This window comes from Helicoverpa armigera, chromosome 6 (genome assembly GCF_030705265.1).
Source record: "Helicoverpa armigera isolate CAAS_96S chromosome 6, ASM3070526v1, whole genome shotgun sequence".
Classification (NCBI taxonomy): Eukaryota; Metazoa; Arthropoda; class Insecta; order Lepidoptera; family Noctuidae; genus Helicoverpa; species Helicoverpa armigera.
The window spans coordinates 12,119,544-12,141,910 of record NC_087125.1 but is presented as its reverse complement, the minus strand read 5'-3'; the positions used below and the strand labels follow the sequence as shown (position 1 = coordinate 12,141,910).

General features: G+C 35.5%; 1 protein-coding gene across 7 annotated transcripts in view; it reads right to left on the bottom strand.

The window, feature by feature from the left end:
* Positions 1–6,100: 6,100 nt before the first annotated feature.
* LOC110373989 (pseudouridylate synthase RPUSD2) overlaps positions 6,101–22,367 on the bottom strand; it is a 427,971-nt gene continuing 411,704 nt past the window's right edge. For 6 of the 7 annotated variants that reach the window (XM_049852154.2, XM_049852157.2, XM_049852158.2 and 3 more), the window contains 9 exons: positions 21,669–21,756; positions 16,542–16,650; positions 15,963–16,074; positions 13,698–13,894; positions 13,002–13,199; positions 12,647–12,745; positions 10,655–10,779; positions 10,143–10,340; positions 6,101–9,833 (listed from right to left, as the gene is read on the bottom strand). In XM_049852154.2, the coding sequence (XP_049708111.2) occupies positions 9,759–9,833; positions 10,143–10,340; positions 10,655–10,779; positions 12,647–12,745; positions 13,002–13,199; positions 13,698–13,894; positions 15,963–16,074; positions 16,542–16,650; positions 21,669–21,756 (1,201 nt within the window). In that variant the 3' untranslated portion in view covers positions 6,101–9,758. Of the gene's footprint in view, positions 9,834–10,142; positions 10,341–10,654; positions 10,780–12,646; positions 12,746–13,001; positions 13,200–13,697; positions 13,895–15,962; positions 16,075–16,541; positions 16,651–18,215; positions 18,304–21,668; positions 21,757–22,367 lie in introns of all 7 variants that reach the window. The other variant, XM_049852155.2, reaches the window with a different exon arrangement.

Genomic DNA, 22,367 nt, shown 5'->3' with positions numbered 1-22,367 from the left:
GCGGTGACAATACAAGCGTTTTTATTAAAAGTGAATCGCTAGATAAGGCAAATTCATGATAACGGATAGATAACTTATCGATATGTTTACAAAGAATATTGGCGGACGATTTTTGAAACTGGAACGTATGCAGGAAAATACTTGTGCAATATAGATATTGTGCAATGAATCTAAGTATGTGTAATTATTAAATTAAATTGCATAAGAATTGGTATTATATTGCGAAATAAATATTGCGAAAGACTTGAGGTGTTGAGGATTATACACAAAAAGGGAATTACTTACCTAACCTAAATAGTTAATTTAATTAAATTGCATAAGAATTGGTATAATATTAGTAACTATAAATGTTTTTACGTTGTGTAATACATAAACATTGCGAAAGACATATTAAAGAGGACACACAAAAAGGAACATTTTATATTCGTATATTTATTTGCATGCCAAGTCCAGTACATCTGACACCAGTCTAACCAAGGGGTATCGGGTTGCCCAGGGCAAGTGAGTTGAGGAGGTCAGATAGGCAGTCGCTTCTTGTAAAGCACTGGTACTCAGCTGAATCCGGTTAGACTGGAAGCCGACCTCAGCATGGTTAGGAAAAAGGCTCGGAGGATGATGATGCTATAAATGTTTTTACGTGGTGTAATACATAAGTATATATTGCGAAAGACATATTAAAGAGGACACACAAAAAGGAACATTTTATATTCATATATTTATTTGCATTCCATAATGTTACAATAGATATTGAAGAGGCCAAGCTAGGTACAATTATGGACCCTGTTAACGCACAGCAAAAGAAGGCATTACAACAAACAATTTTATTTATTTTTTACGGTGAATAAAACCTTCTCAGTCGTTCAACAACAGCTTTTCCGAAACAAAGGCTGGTGAAATACCCTCTTAAGTACATACCTACATAGCTCCAACAAAGACTGTCTAAATCTAATTTACACGTCTTACACTTAACCGTCCAAGTTTACCTACAGGTCTTAGAGCATTTGAAGAACTGGAAACGCCAACAGCACATAATCATTTCTAGCGCCAAAGTCTTCCAATTTATGTGGGGTAAGGCAACGCAAGACGCAGGAAAAGCTCACTGATGTATTTTTGTGATATCAGCGTTACACCTCCATACGATTAAGGCCCAAGTTGAACAAAATAAACGTCAGTTTTCTTGAAACAACCGTGAACTAACAATTTTCAAGTAAACAGTTGTTTTCAGAAAAACGGACGTATATGCTGTAGGTGAACTTGAGCCTACATTGTCAATCACCATGAGTAGCTTTAAGTACACATGCACAACCGATAATGACGATAGCTTGTCAAAAGGTATGCCTCTAAGAAAGGCATGGGTATGGCGTTTCCGGTTTGTTACATGCTCTAAGCCACAGGTACACAAGTCTAATTACTCCCGTCTTGTACCGTCCGGCATTGTGCCCGGCTCATTTGCCGGCTGATCCGGACATCCGGCAGCCATTAGAGACGGCTTCATCGACCTAACACCCTGTCCGGTTAAATTGGTCGCAAATAATTTGTTCTTGGTTTCGCTGTAATTATGTGGTTGTTTTGGGTGAAAATTTTTAAGGTGGTTATGTACTTGAGAGGCTGATAAAAGGTGTTTTGGATATTATTAAAAAAAGTTGTTTAAAAAAGACGAAAAAACAGAGGTGAAAAATTCAATACTTACTAGGCGCTATATTATTATATATTTTTTATCAAGAGCGGTAACGTGTTGTTGTTTGAGGATGTTAGAGTCAGTCGCTCTATGTGAAACCCTGGTGCTCGACTGGATCCGGTTAGACTGGAAGCCGATCCCAACATGGTTGGGAAAAAGCTAGGCAGATGATGACACTTGACTACTATAGAAAGTATTACACTGCTTACACGTCGGGATGCCGCTTCAGTTTTCACCATTCTATAAAGTTGACAACCCGAATAAAAATATGACCCATTTTGGGTTTTTTCAATTGTTTTAATTAATATATTTTTTTGTTTATGCTTTTGATAAATCTATCAATATTTTATACACTCTTATCAAAGTCGAAATTCATGTTGACCTGTATTATCCAAGTAAGAGCATATTTCACCAACAGCTTGAATACCTACTAAAGTAAAAAAGTTACTTGTCGAAGAATTTCGGTTATTTAATAAATGTTAAATTCTGTGATTTATTCATACTGGCGTCATCAAATATGATCTTGATCGGCTAATCTCTTAGAAACATGTGTCATTAATCAAAATATGCCTTCAAGTCAGGATTTCTGGATTCCATTAATCATTACCTTCAAAGGACACTGATAAACTGTATTTGTGTATATCTTGGTTTTCATCATGTAAGCAGTATTTGGGAATTATTGAATGAGAAGGTCGTTAGGAATACCCATGTCTGTCATAGGTACTGTTTTGTTGGTCTAGTACCTAGTTGCAAAGCGCGACTGCTTTTCGAGGCCTCGGGTTTGATCCTGGGTTGTTGTGGGATCGATTTGTTGTTGGTGGTTAATATTATGCACCAGTGCATAAGAAGAGCACGTAAATGTTGATCTCGATGGAGGACAGCCACAATATCTTTGCAGAACTGCTGACAATAGGTCTATTTTTAGAAGCTATCTATCTATCTATCGAGTAAAGAATTCGGTATAACTTATAAGAGGCTGGTGTCAAAACTATATTTATTAAACAAGATGGAATGGATAGTGGGTAAACAGTCGTCAATCGATTTTAAAATCCGATAAATTACCTTCAGTGACTGTATATAAGCAAAGCTAGGTGGTATTTGCTCGGTAGTCTTACAAGTGTTTCTAGGTAATAAACAAGCATGTTCTGATTATGGTATGACGTGTAAGATCTCAAGATATGGAGTTCCGAGAGGTGTCAGACTTAAGTACTATTTGCGATAGGGCTGACGGCCAAGTGTGATATGAAGTAAAATCTACATATTGTCACACTTATGTATAATTAATGTGATAGTCGTTTACATGAAAATATTGACAAATATAGTGTTGTTTTACCAGTTATACTTTTGATATTATATATAGGTTTAATTGTTTAAAGAACTGAATTCTTAGTCAAAAACAGTATACATGTTACTTTGCTACTCCCTGTTTTTGATTTAACAACTTCTTCAAAGAGCTATTACCAAACTTAAAATATACAAAAAAATAAAAAAAATACGTGCAGCCTTTTCATTATAATTTACGAAACAAGACAGCAAAAGATTGATAAACAAATTCCGGCACACACAATCCGTGACGGCCCTAAACGAAACAAAAAAAAAACATGCACAGTAACCAACTTCTCATCCATCACGACACTTCCTGAGGGGGTGGTCACGCAACCCTGATTACACCTCCCCCCCCAACCCTCACACCCCACCACATACCATTAATCTAACAAATTCATTCTTTTAAAGCAAATTGCCAGAAAATATGGAAGAGTTTTATTTATTTTAGAGTTAGCATACTGTCAACTTTTAGTCGGCCGACCTATGTCAGACACCAGTGTTTAATGCAACTTGTAACTACCAAATTCATGTATTTGATGATGAGAAATAAATATATAGTCATTGATTACGTTACAAACGTATTACGTAAGTACGTATTATATTTTAAGTTACGCACATTACAAAGATCAGGTATTTAGCCGGTATCAGTCCGAGTATCAGTAAGTCTTGGTGGCCTAGTGGGTAAAGAACCAACCTCTCGAGTATGAGGGAGTGGGTTAGATTCCAGGTCAGGCAAGTAGGTACCAATGTATGTTTTCTAAGTATGTTCGTAATTTCTAAAGTATATTCTAGACACCAATGGCTGATAAAAATGTGAAGGAAAACATCTTGAGGAAACCTGGACTATAAAGTCTGAAATCACCAACTCGCATTGAGCAAGCGCGGTGATTTAGCTCAATCCTTCTCCGTGTGAGAGGAGGCCTGTGCCCAGCAGTGGGATAAAAGAAGGCTGTAACATGGGGCAACTGTCGGCCGACTGTTTAGTCTCCGGTGTGCTGATACTCTTATATTTTATGCCTGAGTAGGGTTGACAGAGTCTAAGAATAGAGTGTTTTGTGGTAACGGCAAGGTCATGTTGCTTTTTTTTTGTTTTAATATTTTTTGACGTATAAAAGAAAAGGTAAAAGTTCGGGGAAATTATTAATAACACTTTTTCGGTTGGCTTTCGCTGTTATTCTATTTTTAGTGTCATTGTTTACAAAAATGTGATTAAAAACGTAAATAAAAGCGAAAATTCAGTAGAATTTCTTAAGTAATAATTTTTAAATTAAAATGCGAAAGTGACTCTGGCTAAAGTGTTTCCGAGCCAAAACAACTGAATCTATTTACATGGAACATACACAAATAATAATCTAGAGCCCTAGAAAGGACATAGGCCTCTTTTACACGCTTGCACGGAGTAGTTCTTTTAGAACGTGAATAACGTGAATAACCTCGGAGATTAATTATCATCAGCTTACCAGTACTTAATAATTGATTAGCTCAGCAATCTTTAACCATCAACTTTCGAAAATTGAATCTGATAGCATCCACTTACGATATCTTCCTAAGGTTTTAACCACCCACTCCAGGGTCCCAAGATTTTAACCGATGAACGTTAGATTAGTATCAAAGGGTCCCGAAACTTCAGTTAAACCTTACGTAGGTGTTTCAGGTATCGAGAGCCCTTAACAGTATCGAGTTCCCTTGAAAGGTCAAGTGGGTAATGTAAGAGTCCCATTTACGCATTGTTAGGAGTGCCTAAGGTCTTGGTCGTATTGTAGTTGACTTATAGTACTCTTTCTATAATGTGGTAGTGTAGGTTTCATGATAAATCAAACGTTTTGATGCTTACACGCATATAGGTATACTTACGTAATCGCATATCCACATATACCTCTACATTAGATAAGTTACTAGTAGGTGCGGGTATTTATTTATGCTTTAGCAATTAAGCTAAGTTAAGCTGAAGTAGCCAAATTCAGTTAGTTGTTATTTAGTCACTTTATTATAAGCGACGATATTAAAATAGGTATTTCAACAATGGTTACACATCAAGCAAATGAAACTCTTCTATAACCCCTTACAAGATTTTAGCCTAATCACTGATGCTTGAATTCAACTGACTTTTACTGTAATTTAAAAAATATTTTTTTACTTTACAAAATACTTACTATGTACTATTATTTTCATTACTAGCAACTGAATGTTAAAAAAAAGTAGGAAAACAAAGATTCAACATTCTCAACGTTCTCTAAATTCCCAGCTTTAACGAATTTCCCATTCCCAGGACGTACGAATTTCCCAAAGACCCACTCGATTCGAAGTGGTCTTCACTCGAACATGTAATTGAAATGGGAAGCTACGGTAGCTACTCATGTTACTTGGTACCAGTGATCTGACACCATTGGCGTCTGTATTACGTATCGAGATGCTATCGATGGCAATAGCCTTTGACCGACTGAGTATATGGAGGGTTGTGAAGTAAGAATTGTAGTTGATGAAATCCATACTAATATAGTTAAAGATTAAACTGATTTGAACCTACTGAACCGATTTGAACCTACTGAACCGATCCCTTGGGTTGCGGGAAAACAACTAGTAATTCATGTCAGTAGAACATTTGATTTTTTTAAAGCATTGCGTATTAAGGAGTCTGCAAGAATACGCAATGGAGTAGAATGGATTTTTCTAGTAGGAAAATAAATAAAACATCAAAATTCAATGATGACTTTTATTCTAATTAAATTTAAGTGGAAACATGAATTCTTATAACACGAATCTAAAGAAGGAAACACTATTATATTCTTAATTACGAAATACTTATTAAATTAACAAATTGTCTTTCATTATGTCATCGTTCAAATAATACAACATTTGTGAACTAAATAGAAACGCAAGCCATTAAGTATGGCACGAATTACGATTACAATGACAACACTAATTTATTAGAAAAACAAAAAAAAAAACGACAAAAAAATAACTAAAAAGAAATATGCAAAATATAATCACAAACATTGATTTTTGCAAAATTGTGCCGAAAACGAGCTTTCTCTTAAATTAAGTAGAGGACAACCATTTTTTTTTGTGAATATACTAAATTGTTTAAAAACTGGGTTTTTATTTTTTATTTCTATTACTATACGGTGTATATTTTTGAGGCCTTTAATATTTACTTCTAACCTGGTTGTATAAAATTACAAGTTTACTAATCAGTGTCGTGAAAAAGCTATTATTTTCGTTGCATTTTTATACTAATTTATTTTTCGTAAATATGTTCACGTTGTCCTCTACCCGCATTTTACAATACGAAGCTCGTCTGTGCCAAATGTAACACTACTTATGTTAAAAAGTGTAACAATTATATGTAACTGTAATTAAAAACATTTTACAATTTTATCTTTATTTTTTTACCATTATTTTGAGAAGGCACATGAAAATTTTCTTATAAATAAATGAATCGACAGCGCGACGAACTAAAACTGAAATATTTCAACTCATCCTAGTTTTCACTAAAAAGCGAAGTTAAATTATTATTTTATTCATAAAGTTTTGCGATTTTTAGTCGCAAGTGTGTTGTTACCTTTAAAGAAAATCGCAAATACGTCGCCAGCCTTTCTTCAAGCTCAATTATCGTTCTGTAATTCACTTTACGTGTAACAGTATATATATTATGAACGGGTCTTACATACTATATAAAAATACAACAATATACTTTCGGATAAAAATTGTTTGACATGTTGATCGCTCGAAGGTGAAAAAGTAAGTACATTATTAATGTATTTTCTTTCGCTTTCAAAAATTAGGTTTTTCACGTATTTTAAGAACGTCAGCACGTCAAACAATTTAAAGTGGTACCTAGGTGATATGCCACATACCTTATTTTGTACACACTACCGTATTTTACAATGTTCTATAATTATAGATATAAAAAAATTAAAACACGAATATTTGGATTATTGAACTAAAACAGAGGTATTTTGTTTGACTTTCTTTTTAAATATTTTTATCTCAAACTTTACCGTTTCTTAAATATCAATGGTTTTGTTCCCAAAACAGATAATGGTTTGCCAGCATGATTTCAGCTTGAACAGAAAGCACAGAATAAGAATTAGCTTATTTACATGTACACTTGCATAGCCGATAGCAATAACAGTGAAATTGCTATGATACGGAATAAGGACCCAACATCTTCAAGAAGAAAAAAATACTTTTATTTTTGTGTAGAGTGAGTGTGTAGTAAGAAAAAAATGTTCCTTTCAAAAAATGCCAGGATCTTAATATTTTTCAAACGGTTATTTATTGTGTCAATTAAACCATTAATAGTTCTAGTAAGAGATTTATTCCAAAATCATAGTCAATTTCATAATAAATAACAAAAAACAATGTATATCGCTCGCTACCACTACGCTAGAAGTAAGAAAAATATATACTTTTTTTATATATCAAACTAATATTACGAAAGCTCGTGAGAATAATATATTTAGGGTATTTTTGTATGCGTTGCTTTTTATTTATTACACAAAATCCTGTTTTTACTGAGAATCAAGTTTGATTATAATATTGTAGGCGAACCTTATTTTGTTACAAATTTTACTTTAATTAAATTAAATGTATTAAGATTTTTTAAATTTTTATGTAGAAATAAAAAGCATCGCACACAAAAACCATAGTGTCACAATAAAATGTCTTTTACATTTTTAATACTACAGTACACTAATAGATACAAACGATCATACACGTTCCCGCGTTTTAAAAAGTACCAAAACAATCCAATATTTTGAAAAAAAGAAAAACAAACTGGAACTGGCAAGGACATATACACACAGGCTCAAAAGAACCAAAATTTAAAATTATTTTAAAATTGACTAAAAATCCAAAAACTGTATACGCCCTTTTCACTTAACCCTAGACACTCGAAAACTTAAAAAGAAAAAAAAAACAAACGATTTTTTATATGTCTTTAGGATCTGCTGCTTTGAGTTTGCGGAATAGACTGTCTTTATTATTTAGTCATGTTTGTTTTAAGTAAAAACCGTTTTGAAAGCTGTCTTTTAAAAGATGGTAGGTATTAAAAATAATAGATACATTAAATGCATATCACAACTGGCCTCTAACGTCAGTAATGAATTATTAAAATTTTAATTTCCTTGATGTATGTAAAGTACAAAATTTTATGGTTTTATCTCCAAATATTTAAATTTCTACTTCAAAACTATGGAAGCCAAAAGTGGTGGGTTGCTACAAACGCCACCTAAAAAAATGCGACATATTATTTTTATTGTTACTTTAATTTACCTATGCATTTATTGTAAACGTACGCATCTAATATTACAGAGATAGCTTTTCTATTAAACAGTGGTCCTATTATACGTTTTTTTTTCAAGATAATAAGAAAATATAGCAGTGGTCCAATATTCAATTGAAATGAAATATTATCCCTCTCCCAAACGTTATTTTAAAAATGACGAAAACAAATGTTTCTGTCATAGATGTAACCAGCTTTAAAATTTATTTTAAAAATGACTAAAATATATTTTGTCATTTAGTCACTATTAAAATTACATTTGGCGGGTTATTTAGTCAAAATTTCGCCTAAACTCCGACATAAGATTAGAAGAGCTATCCCATTGTTTCTTTTTAAAAATGATTATCATTTTAATATAATTCATTTATGATTGTGGTTCTGACCCTGCCTCGTTTAAGCGATATAACTATTTTAATGGTACATATTACAAATTGTTACATTTCCCTTACAATAACTACGTCACTAAAAAGCTTGACCAAATATTTTTAGGCCGATAGGAACTGAACGAACAAAAATGATATAAGTAAATCTAAAAGAATTGTCAAAAAAATCGCTATAGAGAAAATCGAAATGTGCTCTAAAGTCGACTAAAATTTCTTCAATGTTATTTTTTCAGAACTGCGATTTTCAACGCTCGTAAAATAACTGTATTCTTAGACTAACTCTCACTTACGTTAATTACAAAACTTACCTTAGAGCACTGTGATAGTAACAGCCAAGTTAGTAATGTCGTTTAGGGCGCCTCGCAATTTGGTATATAACCTTTTTTTTAGGTAAAACGAACATCTATTGCATAACATTGACACATTTGCAATCGCTTCCATTTGACAATTCAAATTGCTTGGCGATAGCAATTCATCTTGTCATATCAAAGCCATTGTGAATGGCAGTTTGTTACGTAATAAGGCTTCTAAATTATTGAAATAAACCATAAAAATAGTAAGTTGTTAAGGCCTTTGTAATTAATAGGCATTGATTTACAATAATTAACAAATCGAATTGAATAAACAGTAACATTTAAACTATCGTTTTTAACAAAATTTTATGCAACAACATGTAACATATTACAATATTTCACTACTTTTGGAACAAGAAACATACAACGACGTAAATCAATATTGTCAATGTAACAAATAAGGGTGAGTTGCACCATTTTACTATAACGAGAACCAAATCATAACCAGCCGTACACGCCTCCCGTAGGTTAAATCAGCGATTTGACAACTGAAAATGGTACCACAGTTAAATGGTGCAACCGACCGTTTTCTAAATTCAAACAATTTTGACAAATGCAATTCTGCCTTATACAAAAAGGTTTTGAAAAAGGAATAAGCGACAGAACATTCATTTAAAACTATTCGCATTCGATATTTGAAACAATTATTTTATGGTTTTCTTTTGTTTTTGCTATTAGTTGATGACCAGAGTCGAGGCGAGGCGCGTCCTGAGAGGTGTCAATTCCTGTAACTATGAGTTCTCTGGTTCATCCCAGTCGATGCTGGCCCACAGCGGCAGTTCAGTTTCGTATTCCCAGCCGGGGCCCTGTGGAAGATTATTGTGTTCATATTATGTATATTTCGTTTGGAACATTTTACGGACTCTTCAGTCACTATAATTGAGTATGGTCAATAAGCAGTTTGGTTTTTGATTTTGAAGTATTAGCCAACCTAAACCAAATTGGGAACGGGCTAGATATAATGTTGTGTAGTAGTTACGAGTTTTTACTGGGTTTAAGTTTTTTAGGAATTAAGAAATACGATCTGGGAGAAGTAGATGCACTAAAAAAACGGAGCTTTATTTGGAGCTGTTCTTTCATAAAGTAAAAAAAACATTGCATGTAAGATCTCTTACCTTGTATTTCCAAGCATGAAGGTACATAACGAGGTCCCTAGGCCTTGGGTCCCGGTACCTGACGCGGCACTCGTAACAGTGAGGGTCGGAGGACAGGGCATCATTGGACCCGCTCGCCGAGCTGGTGGCCAGCCCGCTGGCGTGGCTGGATGCCGCTGGGGTGCAGCCCGTTTGGGTCGCCACTGTCACTTTGTCTGACTGTTGGGAGGAGAATAATCTTGAGTGGTGGAAATGTTTTTATGATTTGCCAGAGAACTTAACCTCATATGGAAAGCAAGTTCAAGGGCAGCTCGACGTAGCTGATTGCTGGAATTAAACATCGTGGAAAAAGTAAGATTGGCAAAATTTTAGGTGTAAAAAAAACATTGTTCAAAAATGGCAGCGAGGACTTATTGAAATATGTGTTTCATTTAACATTGTACGCATAAACCGACTTCAGCAAGAACTTAAGCTTTGCTTGCACCTCTTGTGTGAATACATCAAAATGACAGTTCAGCTGGTCCTTTACATACCTTAGCATCATTGGAGTCGTCATTGAATGATGGCGAGGCGACGGGTGACGGCGCCAGTGTGCAAGGCGCGGGAGAGTTCACCTCTGATGGAGCCTCCGCGCCGCTTGACGGACTCGGGAGAGTTGCTGGTGAAGAATGTCATGATTAGAGAGAAGGATCTCGATTTAGCATGGAGCAATATACACTCAGCGGCACGGAATTTGGCCCAAACAAACACAAGTAGATATCAGCCCAGATAGCTGTTGTAACTTCTAATTTCATATGACATATTGTCAGTCCTTTCGTATTTGTTAATTTAAATACAGAAAAATGTGTGTCTGTTTAACTTTTATAACACTAGAAACAGATTCCGTTGTTGGAACACAAAGCAGAAAGTTAAGTTTAAGTTCAGATAGAAATTGCCGAAGTACTAAGCACGTTCCAAAAAAAAAAATGATTATGATCGTTTTCTGTTTCTCTTTTTTTTCACAATTTGATCTGAAAATTACCCTTACAGCAGCTCAAGTTGCTCAATTGGTGTTGCTAAGACGTTAAGGGCGTACGCAGTGGAAGATGGTTGATACTTTAAGTGCACCGCGTACAAGTGAAAGATATGCATAGAACATGCATGACCAGACTGGCCTTTACACAAGAAGACCAGAAAGTGGGGGTGTAAGGTGTTCGTCGGCGCACGACGACCGATTTATCGTACGTGCAATAATGAAAAATCGGTTTCTCACTGCGTTTGAGATACGCCAGCCTTTGCAAACAGCAAGAGAAGTCAACGTCCATAAGTGCACAATAAGAAGAAGGATAGAGGAACGGGATCTGCGTGCTCGAAGACCAACTCGAGGCCCGGAACTTCTCCCGCACCATCGCGTAGCCAGACTTAGGTATGCAAGAGAACATGCAAATTGGACGCATGACTAATGGAGTAAAATTTTATGGACCGATGAATGCAGAGTCGTTTTAAGAGCTCCAGACGGCCGTGAACGTGAATGAGGAAAGCGCTGAGAATGGTTTCTTCCCACCACTACCAAGCAAACAGTTGGTTTTCATGGTGGGTCCATCTTGGTTTGCCGAGGCAGAAGTTTAGAAGCCCCTACTGAATTATTGGCTGTCGAAAGTCGTCTGACAACAGTGCGGTATATTGAAGAGATCCTTCCAAATCATGTTTTACCCTGTCAGGGATTCATAGGAAGTGAAGAATTTCGTATAATGCAGGACAATGCTCAACCTCACACAGCTCTTTGAGTAACCGATTACTTGTTCGAGGTCGGTATTCAAAAATTGGACTGGCCTGCAAGAAACCCAGCCATGAATCCTGTAGAACATGTCTGGAACATGCTTAAAAGACAGGTCCAAGCAAGTCGTAACTCACCACGGACTTTCAGTGAACTGAAAACTGCGCTGGTAGCTGCCTGGGAGGAGATCTCTCAGGTGGAGATAAAAAACACGATCCAGAGCATGCCAGATCGTATGCAGGCAGTCATCAGATCAAGAGGAAGAAACATCCATTACTAAAATTCGATAACTTTCTGTTTTGTTAAAAATGTTGAATTTAAAAGTTTTTGGTGATTATTGCGGTAAAGGACTCTGTTTTCTAACTCAATGAAACTTAATGAAAATCCTCACAATTCTGTTGTCTGTTAGTCATTTTCTTTTGGAAAATGAGTAAATTAAACAATTTTAAAATAAAAATTCTGATTTTTCATTTAAATAATGGTTATAAGGCCCAAATGTGCTTGGGCCAGATTCCGTGCCGCTGAGTGTATTAGCAACTATGTTTATTTGTTGTAGGGATATTGTCTTTTACGTGATTCTGCTACTATCATGATATACCTAAGTAGACCAACTTCAGTTTATCTCCAAACCTAGAGGTAGCCAGATTGTTCAAAAAAGTTACCGCGGCCTGTTGCACAAAAGGCTCCAGAAAATACGAAGGTGGGTCTTAGTCAGTACTGGTCAAGAAGGGTCATAATGAAGGTATTTATATGGTAAAGGTAGACTTACGGGTCATGATAGATGAAGGCGTGACTCCTGGTGCTGGTGACTCTAACCTCGGCGACGACTCTCTTGAAGCAGGTCCTGTGTCGCAGTCATCCTCACCAACTGTAGGGAAGGACATAGTAAGTTTTGCTATTAAAACTAATAATAGCCCCTGAAGTTAAAACTAATAATATTCCCTGAAGTTAACTTTACTAAGACTTGAATGTTGCTATTAGTTTAACACCTATACCATAATTTATTTTATACTGAGCACAATTTCTGAGCAATCTTCAATTCCCAATATGCCCGTTTTCCACTAGACGGAACAAGTACATATTAATCAAGTACATTCAAACTTCTTTTCTGTACTAAAACTCACCTTTATCATCAGACACCGGCTTAGAGAACAGCAGATCATCATCAGCAGCATCGACTCCCAGCCAGTTCTCAGCGTTGTGGATAGCTATCAGGTCTCTCACTAGCTGCTCATCTGTTTTGCCTCCCGTGTCCCCGCCCTTACCTCGGAGGGGACCGAAGACCGGGTGGTTGTACAGAGGGTCGTTTACTACTGGGTAACCTGGGCAGAGAAGAATAATGTTTAATTATTGGGTTTGTTTGTAGAGTAAGATTTCTTTAACAGGGCAGGAAGAAGAAGAAGAAGAAGAAGATTTATCTGGTAATGTTAAAGTTTTTTGTAAATACGAGCTCTCATACAATCAAGATTATGGTGGCAGGTTATGAGATTGAAAGAAGTTCTCATAACAAAGTACTAAGTTTGACGAAATCTAGAAATTCCGGCTTGGACGCGCTAACAATTTGGTTACATTAAGTGCACTTGGAGAGGCCTATGTCCAGCAGTGGACTGCTATAGGCTGATGATGATGATGATGATGATGATGATGATGATGATGATGAAGTGGTCTAATGATACATAAGTATTAAGTCAGTTTGTTTAAGTATCAACATGAATATGTGTTCATGTTTCCAATACTTTTACATAGGTAGACGCTATAATGCAAATAAAAGACCCGATTTCCGAATCCAACATTTTCAAGGTGATTTAAAAAATCCTCACCCAAATACTGCAAGTGCACTCTAATCTGATGCATCCTGCCGGTCTTAGGCTTGCAGAGCACGACACTGGTGTTGCTGTTCACGTTGTACCCAAGCCGCTTGAACACGGTGGAACAGTCCTTGCCTTTCGGAGACACCTTGCAGACTCCGATCTTGTAGCTCACGACTTCTATCGGCTCTTGGCATTCGATTTCATCACTGTAATTTGAGGTTGCAATTAGATTGAATGAGTCTTTATTCTTTTTTTCAACTACGTTCTACTAAACCTCGGTCGTCTACTATCTATAAACAATAAACTATCAGTTTTTTATTTGCGTCAACTGCCATAAAAATCTTTGTATTCACAATACCTCTTTTCTATCTCCTATATATACCAATAAGTAATCTTTAGGCATTATAAAAGCTACTAGAATACCCTGTACTTTTGCCCTTTTGGCAAATCTTGCCATTATTATAAGAATAAAACACGAAATACCGATAAAAACTACTACATTTTTTTACTGAAAGACCTGAACCCGAATACAAAAGAGACCATCACCAATAAGAATTGAAATCGTTCAAACGACTCTCCGCAAAGCTGAACATGACAGAATTTTAACTTAAAATTCCTGGGAAAAGCATTCTTGTCATCCGAGGCGCGAACTTACACCTAGTTGGGCTAAAATCAGTTGATTGGACTGGAACATTGTAAATCTACTGAAAACTCGTTATTGACTGACAAATCGAAAATAAAATACGAACGAATCGTTGGAAGTTGGAAGAAAATGAATTTTCCGTCCATTCTCAATTTGAATACAATTTTATTATGATGGACTTCTTTTGGGTAGGAATGTTTTAATTTTAGGAAAATTATAGTATCAAAAGCTTCTTTCACCATCTTTCTTATACTTAACTTTAAGTATAAGAAAATTTCTTAGTTACGCTTGCTGCTAATGCTGATCTGATTATGACGACATTTTCGTATTTGCGATTTCGCATAAAGATTTCACACACTACAGATTATTAAAAACTGTTACAGACTAAATTTTATTCGGTGCAAGGGCTACTTTCCGTAGAAATGCTAGCAATAAATAAACTTTTGAAAAAGTGCTAAAAACTAGCCTAGTTTCAATAAAAGCTTTTGACTTTGAATATAAAAACGTCCTTCTCACAAACGTAAGTATACCTCGAAACCCACTACCACACTGCATACATACATAGACACCTTCGGCTTATCAACACACGTTTTGTGTGTGTAGATATGTGTCATAATCTTAGTTAAGCCAGGCTAATCTCGGTAACAATGCCAGGGGTACAGTTACGTATAGAATCCCCGGTATCGTTTCTTAAACCAGAAATATTATTCTTTGATACTCAACCACTCGTATGAAATAAAAATACTATGAAGTCACGTAAAAGTAAATTATTATGAAGGAAAAAACTGACTACATATTTGATACCACGCGTCCAAATAGCTAGAATATCATTTGTCAATTGAAGAGCAGGCCACTAAAACACTTTTATAATTTTTCTACGGATATGAGACTTTATAGATAAGCATCCTCAAAAATAATATTTACGAACTGCAGCGAACGAAGATGCATTTTTATTTAAGCACCCACTAAGCTACGCGATGTTCAAGAATCAATAAACATTTTTGATTGGCTTGTCAGCTCAAGAGTGTCATATTTAGAAAAAGTTATCACAGAAACCAACTTTATATTGACGACTTAAGGTCCGGTTTCCCTTGGACGTGAATAATTGGTACCGTCATCAATGTTATTGCAATAATATTACAAGATCGATATCGAGTTCAGTGCTCCAGAAAATATCGACATTTGAAGTCATTTCATTTAACTAAGTCATTGCTTTTATAGCGTACGTATCCAAGTGTGATTGGCGCTTCATCGTTAGTGTTGGACTATAAATTAAAAGGCATTTTACTCGTACATTGGAGTTATATACACCGTTTACGTTTGGTTTAGATACTTTTCTTTAAACAGCTTCTTATTGGATATTTTACTACTAAGTGACGTCTATCGTGCCTTGAAGGCTATCTACCGTTTGCCTATTCCAAAACTTTTTTCTGAGTCACATACATTATGAACATCGTTGGGATCAATTGTCTGGTATAAACATAAGCCTTACCAAATAAAAGACGTTTATCCACATTTGGAACTTTTAAGATAAGAATGATGATCTAGCGCCATTTTTAACTTTCCATCAATAAGCTTTATCACAACACTTGTAATATATTAATGTGTGTATATCAAAACAGTCTACTTACTCTGGGAATTCTCCGTCGACTCTACAGACGTACTCCTTCTGTACTTGTCTGTTCCTGATCTGATGTTCCATCTGTCTCGCCTTCTTTGGACTCCTTCCAAATAGTAGGAGACCTGTGAGTTTGTATTACATTAATATTGTGAAGAGAATTTATCTATATGTAATCGGGGACGGTTACATTGTAACGTCACCTTAGTGCATTAACTAATGTTGTAGAAGCCCCACAGGAAATAAAATTTCACCATCTTTGCTTAAGTTCAAATAAAAATCCAATAAAACATAAATTGACTTAAGAATTGACATAAAAGGCTCAACAGACAATCTAATAATACCTACTAACTATATGTTTTAGTATTAAATCTCGCTAACAAGCCAGCATAAATAAAACAGCAATAACAATTTAAACGTAAAGACCGACCGCTAACATTTACGAAAATAAAACTCTGCCCTAAATCTTGAAAGACGAAAAAAATAAAAGCAACCTAACATTTACACCAATTAAAAATTCTGTGAGTGTAATTTTTCAAAAGGCTCCTTTTGATGCTGCGAAGAAAGATTTCGCTGTTTAGAGCAATCTCACCTGACGTTAGCCTGTCGAGTCTGTGAATGGTCCTTAAGTTCTTCAAGTTGTACTCTTTTGCGAGTATAAAAACGACGGTGTTGTGCCGGTATCTTCCACATGGATGAACCTTGAAAACAATTTTTGTTATTCAGATTTTAATTTTGAAAATAGTTCAAATATCCACCAAAATATTGAGCTTAAACATGCTTTTTGAATGAGGAGGAAAATAGAATATAATTTTGGATATGATAAAGAATTATTTTTGATAATAATCATCACAAACATAATTTGATATTACAATTCAAAATATATATCAAAAACAATATATTTTTTTATTTTATATAGGTAGCGCATAACAAGATATCTGATGATGATATAAAATGTAATGACGACGAACAAAGCAAAAATGGTGATGCAAGCTAATATGATACATGAGCATTATAAGATGAAGTGCACACAAATATAATAATACCTGGTCCACGCAGTTCAGATGATAAATATACGACAAAACGAAGCAAAATCAATAATGCTATATTGATATTTTTAACATGCATAACGAAGTGTCAAAGCATAACTCAAGTGCTAAGATACAACAAGCGAGTACCGAGCTATGAAAAAATACATTTCGAGAGATTGAATTGCAAAAAATAATTTTGGAATGAACACGGACAGCACAGGGAGTGAAAATTTTGAAAATCAGCCAATTGATTCTTGAATATTTTAGTACATTACAAAACTACCTGTTTTGGTATCTAAGAAATACAAATCACATGCAGAAGACAATATATTAAAATTTTAAACCCTCTAAAAGTTGAAATGAAAATCCGCATGCATGAAATCATTCGCCGTTTTACGTATTTCCGATGTGTGCCGTCTACGACAAATCGAGTTTGTGTTTATTTATAGGCTATACAAACTGCCAGTCTACTCACAATTTGTTACTACAAACATTTGGGTAAAAACTTTTCAGAATTACCAAAAAAGGGACGCACGACAAACTCCTAATTGAATCGACGTAAGCTTTTGCAACTCAATTTACCAAAATGTAAGAGAAAATATTTTCGAAACTTATTTCTGAATAACAATAATAGGGTCAAGTTAAAATATTTGGATAACACGGTACCCGCTTGAAAGAAATGAGATAGGAAGTATTTGGGGTTCGGAATACTCAAGTTCTGGGCCACTTTCAAGTGGTATTTTCGACAAGACCGCACATTTTCAACTCCGTTTGTGGTATTATGTTTCAAACTTTTGTGCAGATCACAATCTAGTCAGACTCTGACAGCGTACTTCGTTTGGACCGAGAAAAAATCAACCCCCGAATTTCAGTTCGCTATTCGCGAGCAGATTTATTTTCTTTCTCTTTGTACTTTCAAGGGTCTTTTTTAACGTGACGTTCTTTTTTGTTGAATAAGAGAAAATAATCTATTGTTGAAAAAATCATGATGTTACAAAAAGGTTTCACTAACTTGAGGGATTATTTAATTGCCAACAATTTTCTGTCTGCTCACAAAGGTTTTGGCAGAGCTGGGGTTGGCAAAGGCATTAAGGTTTTTGTCTGTCGTAATGCCATTAGGAATTGGAAAGGAAAAGGAAAATATTGAAGTTGTATAATATATAGAGGGTGATTCGCGGTCCAGACGCGAGTCAGAGCTTGACGATGATGGCAAACGGTCCCAACGCATGACTCACCGGCAGCGAGCAAGGCTTGTCTAGCACGAGAAGCTCTTCATCCACGTGTATGATGCGCAAGGGACTAGCGAGCACTGGAGTTTCGTGCCTGGCCCACCACGGACACAACATTGTACATTACGGACGTTGTATAGTCTTATGATGTTGCAATTGCCTTTGAGAACAACTGTCTTACGTCAAAGAATTTTCACTTCAACGTAATCAAAAATGTCTGCTTAGTTCAGGAATTTGGATGATCACACCAAACAATTCAAACTTAAGTTTTTTTATAAAAATTCTTTGCTGTTACTAACTCAATATCCCCCTCTGCGTCGGCTGAAGAATTTAATAATGCAGAAAAATCCTTCTTATAAATATTTCTATCGAACACTGGACTTTAAATTGAAGATTATTGACGTTTGGGTTATTTACAAGATTTAGTTCTGTACATTTTAGAACTATGGCTTAACAATAATGTCAGTTGAAACGTAACAGCTCATCCAAATGTAATTGAGGATTCAGAAGTACGTGAAGCACATTTCTAACATCTATAAGCAAAATATTTGTAAAATTTTGGAAAGGAAGTCGTAAGGGATATTAAGGATACAAAACAGTAATACAAAGGTGATTTTAATGGCTTATTCTAATATGCACAGAGGGGTGGGAACATCAAAATTAATGAGATACGCAAAGTGCATTACAACATCATAGACAATGTAAATACTTAATACACTGGAGGCACAGCTTTATATAGGGTCCTACTTTTAAATGCATGACATTTTGTAGAAATTGTTCTGCAACTTGACTTGTAATTATTACACAAATAAATATAATATTAACGAGTCATATACACAGAAATGGAACCAGAATTGGGTAAAATTTCTGTAGCGTGCATGGTTTTAAAATTGGGTGTCTTAAAAATAACTGAAGAAAGTAACAAAATAGGACCTTATACAAAGAACAATTGTTCGGCTGTACGCGAAAAGTTATTTACGACTTTCTAACTAATCCCGGTTGATTTGATGGCGGGATTCTCGTATCTAACACATAAAATAAGTTGAAGAGTGTTCCGAGTTTGTGTTGAGATTGTAACTTTTGTGTGAAACATACAAAAGTAATAAAATCTAAATGAACGTGAACTTGGATCTCTTTGAACTGAATATAACAAATGAAATTTAAATTTTGTGTTTTTTGTAAATGTGATTTCAGAAGAGAATATCGTTATGTTAAAAGAAGTTGTTTAGTAAGTAAAGCTTTTTAAAATTAAAGATAGAGACATTAATTTGAGTGAAATTTAGTGCATTAGTAGTAGTGCCGAAACTAAAAATCTACGTGTAGATGTTGGAAATGAAGTTGATCATGTAATTGATAAAGAAAACCAGAGTACCATAATTGATTATACTTTATAGATGAAGTAATGTAGAATGTAGGTCAAAGCCAAGATATTTTACTTTGCACCGCAGTTTAGGGATCCAGCATTGAGCCGTAATATCAATCACTATGATGGGGGACGGTCGATCATTTGGACCCTTTTACATTCGAACTGAAGAAATATTTCTTTTCTACGGTATCCGCCTAACAATTACGCGGGTATAATCTATATTGATCCCTTCTTCGCCGATTCTTTCTTTGAGTTTGGGATTTATTGCTTGCGATTTAGTTTTTGGGTAGAACATTTTCGCATATACTTAAATGGAACACTGTTGAAAGCTTTAGTTATTTCGTCTTCACAAAAGTACTTACTATGCACTCTAGAGGTAAAAAGATGACTGGGTTATTTTTTTGAATACCTAATTTAATAACATAATGCATAACTTCAATTTCAACCAACGCAAGACAAAAATTCACGCCTCCAACCAATAATCGCGACAACAGCCTTAAACCGAATAGAATTTCAAATATAAACAAAAACACGTCGTAACATCCTCCGTGAAATTTCCACTTAGCTGAAACTGAACGTGAGCGGCAAACTAAACGCGAACATGTGTTAAAGCTAGATATGTATAGAGCTTATTGTATTGGTGTAACAAGAGAGTTAATGAGGGCGCACACAGAAATACCGAGTTGAGAGTAATTGGTCCACATTGTTGTTTCATTTTCGAGCTCGTGTTGGGCCAAAGGGATCCCAAATTTTCGGTGCGAAATGCTTAGTTTCAAGTTAAAGGGTCGTATTAGGTAAAAGCTGATTATTACGTTTAATACAACAATAGGCTTCTGATTTCTAAATAGGCTTAATGATCTTTAGGAAATTACTTCAATTTTGATCTTTGTGGGATTTCGCGAAATGGGCATAAAACCAGAAATAGAATTAACGAAAACCTTTAAAAGGCTGATTTTTTTACGGACATAAGACGGAATTTATAAAGAACTTTGATAGGGCTCTAAATAAGGCTTCCTTTTTATTCCAGCGTTTTAATGCTCAAAGGGATTTCAAATGACTAACAAAAAGCAGTTTTATGGGAACAAGAAACTGAAAACATGGGTTCCCCTCAGAGGTAACAAAGAAACAAATCGTAAAAATACAATTTGCACATTAAATAGACCTTAGTATGGATTTCGTTCGGCTATCAACTAGTTTACGGCCGTCTGCCGCCAAAGGTAATTGAAACCACATATTTATAACGCGAGGCGGCATTATTTGTTGAACTTATTCTCAGACGGTAAGCTGCTTTAGGTGTCCCTACACACCTATGTGCAGTCTAACAATTTCTTCAAAAGCTAGTTCGACAACAAAAAAATTATGAGACATTCACGACTGAATACTTGCATTTCTAAGACCCACTTGATCGTTTTACTACAGAAACATATTTTCTGATTGAAAGGCAGCCTCAAAGGAAAGTTGAGAGCATCAATTCAAAACCTACACCTAAAAATACATCGTTCATAAAGCCCGATGTTCAACTTGAGTGAGTGCTGAAAAAAATCAACTTTACCTCGGCTTGGCTGCTTTGCATGTAAATTCCAACACCTACTACCTACATTCTTGTTTTATTCCGTAAAAGCCGATATGAAAGTGCTTCATAATATTAGGTGTCCTCCATCATATAACGTTGCAGAGTATTTCTTGCAAAAGGGACCGCTTTACGGTAACGCAAAGGACTTTGTGAGGAGCTAGCTTTTAGGGGCAGGAAAGCGGATTTCAGAGGAATGGAAGCCTATAATATGATAGTAGCACTATAATTGTGGGACGAACTAAATTAAATTCTAGACGGTTTAGATGTTAAACGCTTTGTAATGTTTCTTACTTTCTGGCTTCTTAAGTACAACACCAAAATTCAATTTGTGACGACCCTTCACCAAAAGTGCAGAAAGTACAGTGAAAAATGTTGAAGTAATGTTAATAACAATGAAGTATAAAGCTGTTAGTGCACTACTAAGCTATATTAGCACACCATGCAACACTTAGGGGTGACATACAAGTACTCGATGTATGATAAGCGTTCACAGAACATGGCTGTCTCATTTGCCACTTACGGGGATAGAGGCCGGTTTGTTGACAACCACAATGTCCTCGTCGATATGAACGAGGGTGATCGGTTGGCTGGTCACCGGTACTTCGTGCCTGCAACGATACACACGTCAGGCTAACGGCTTCTGGCCAACGTACTCGGAGCAAACCACATATAACAGCGAAAATTTCGTTTACGTAGACGACATTTTCGTTTTGTGAGGAAGAAAAATACAGTTCAGATCTTTTTTAGTTTGGTGCAGTTAAGAATACGGTTAAATATATTATTTTTTATGTTGGATTTTGTGTTTGTGTATCGTGTTTCAATAGATGAAAGGCTGAATGTAATCACAGCCACCTTTTGAATAGCGACGACGTCGTTCCATTATTACTTATTGAAGGCAAACATTTTTGCTCAGAGTTCGTTTCAATATCGGTTCTCGTGACGTATGAAATAAAGATTAGACGAGAACAGAACAGCAAATGAACATGCGTGAGCGAAATGTACCGTGAAGCATGCCGTCTCAACTAGACACTGTGTCGAACTATGAGCAGATTACAGTCAAGATAACAAGTGATAAAGAACTCTGTGTCTCTTTTGGAAAACGGCCAATATGCACCCGCATGCTCATTCAGTGCTCAAGATATCGTTATTGAAGATTACATTTGTGTTACAGTGGACTAAATACAAATTAGACCTGAAAAACAAACAAGCTTCGACGCAC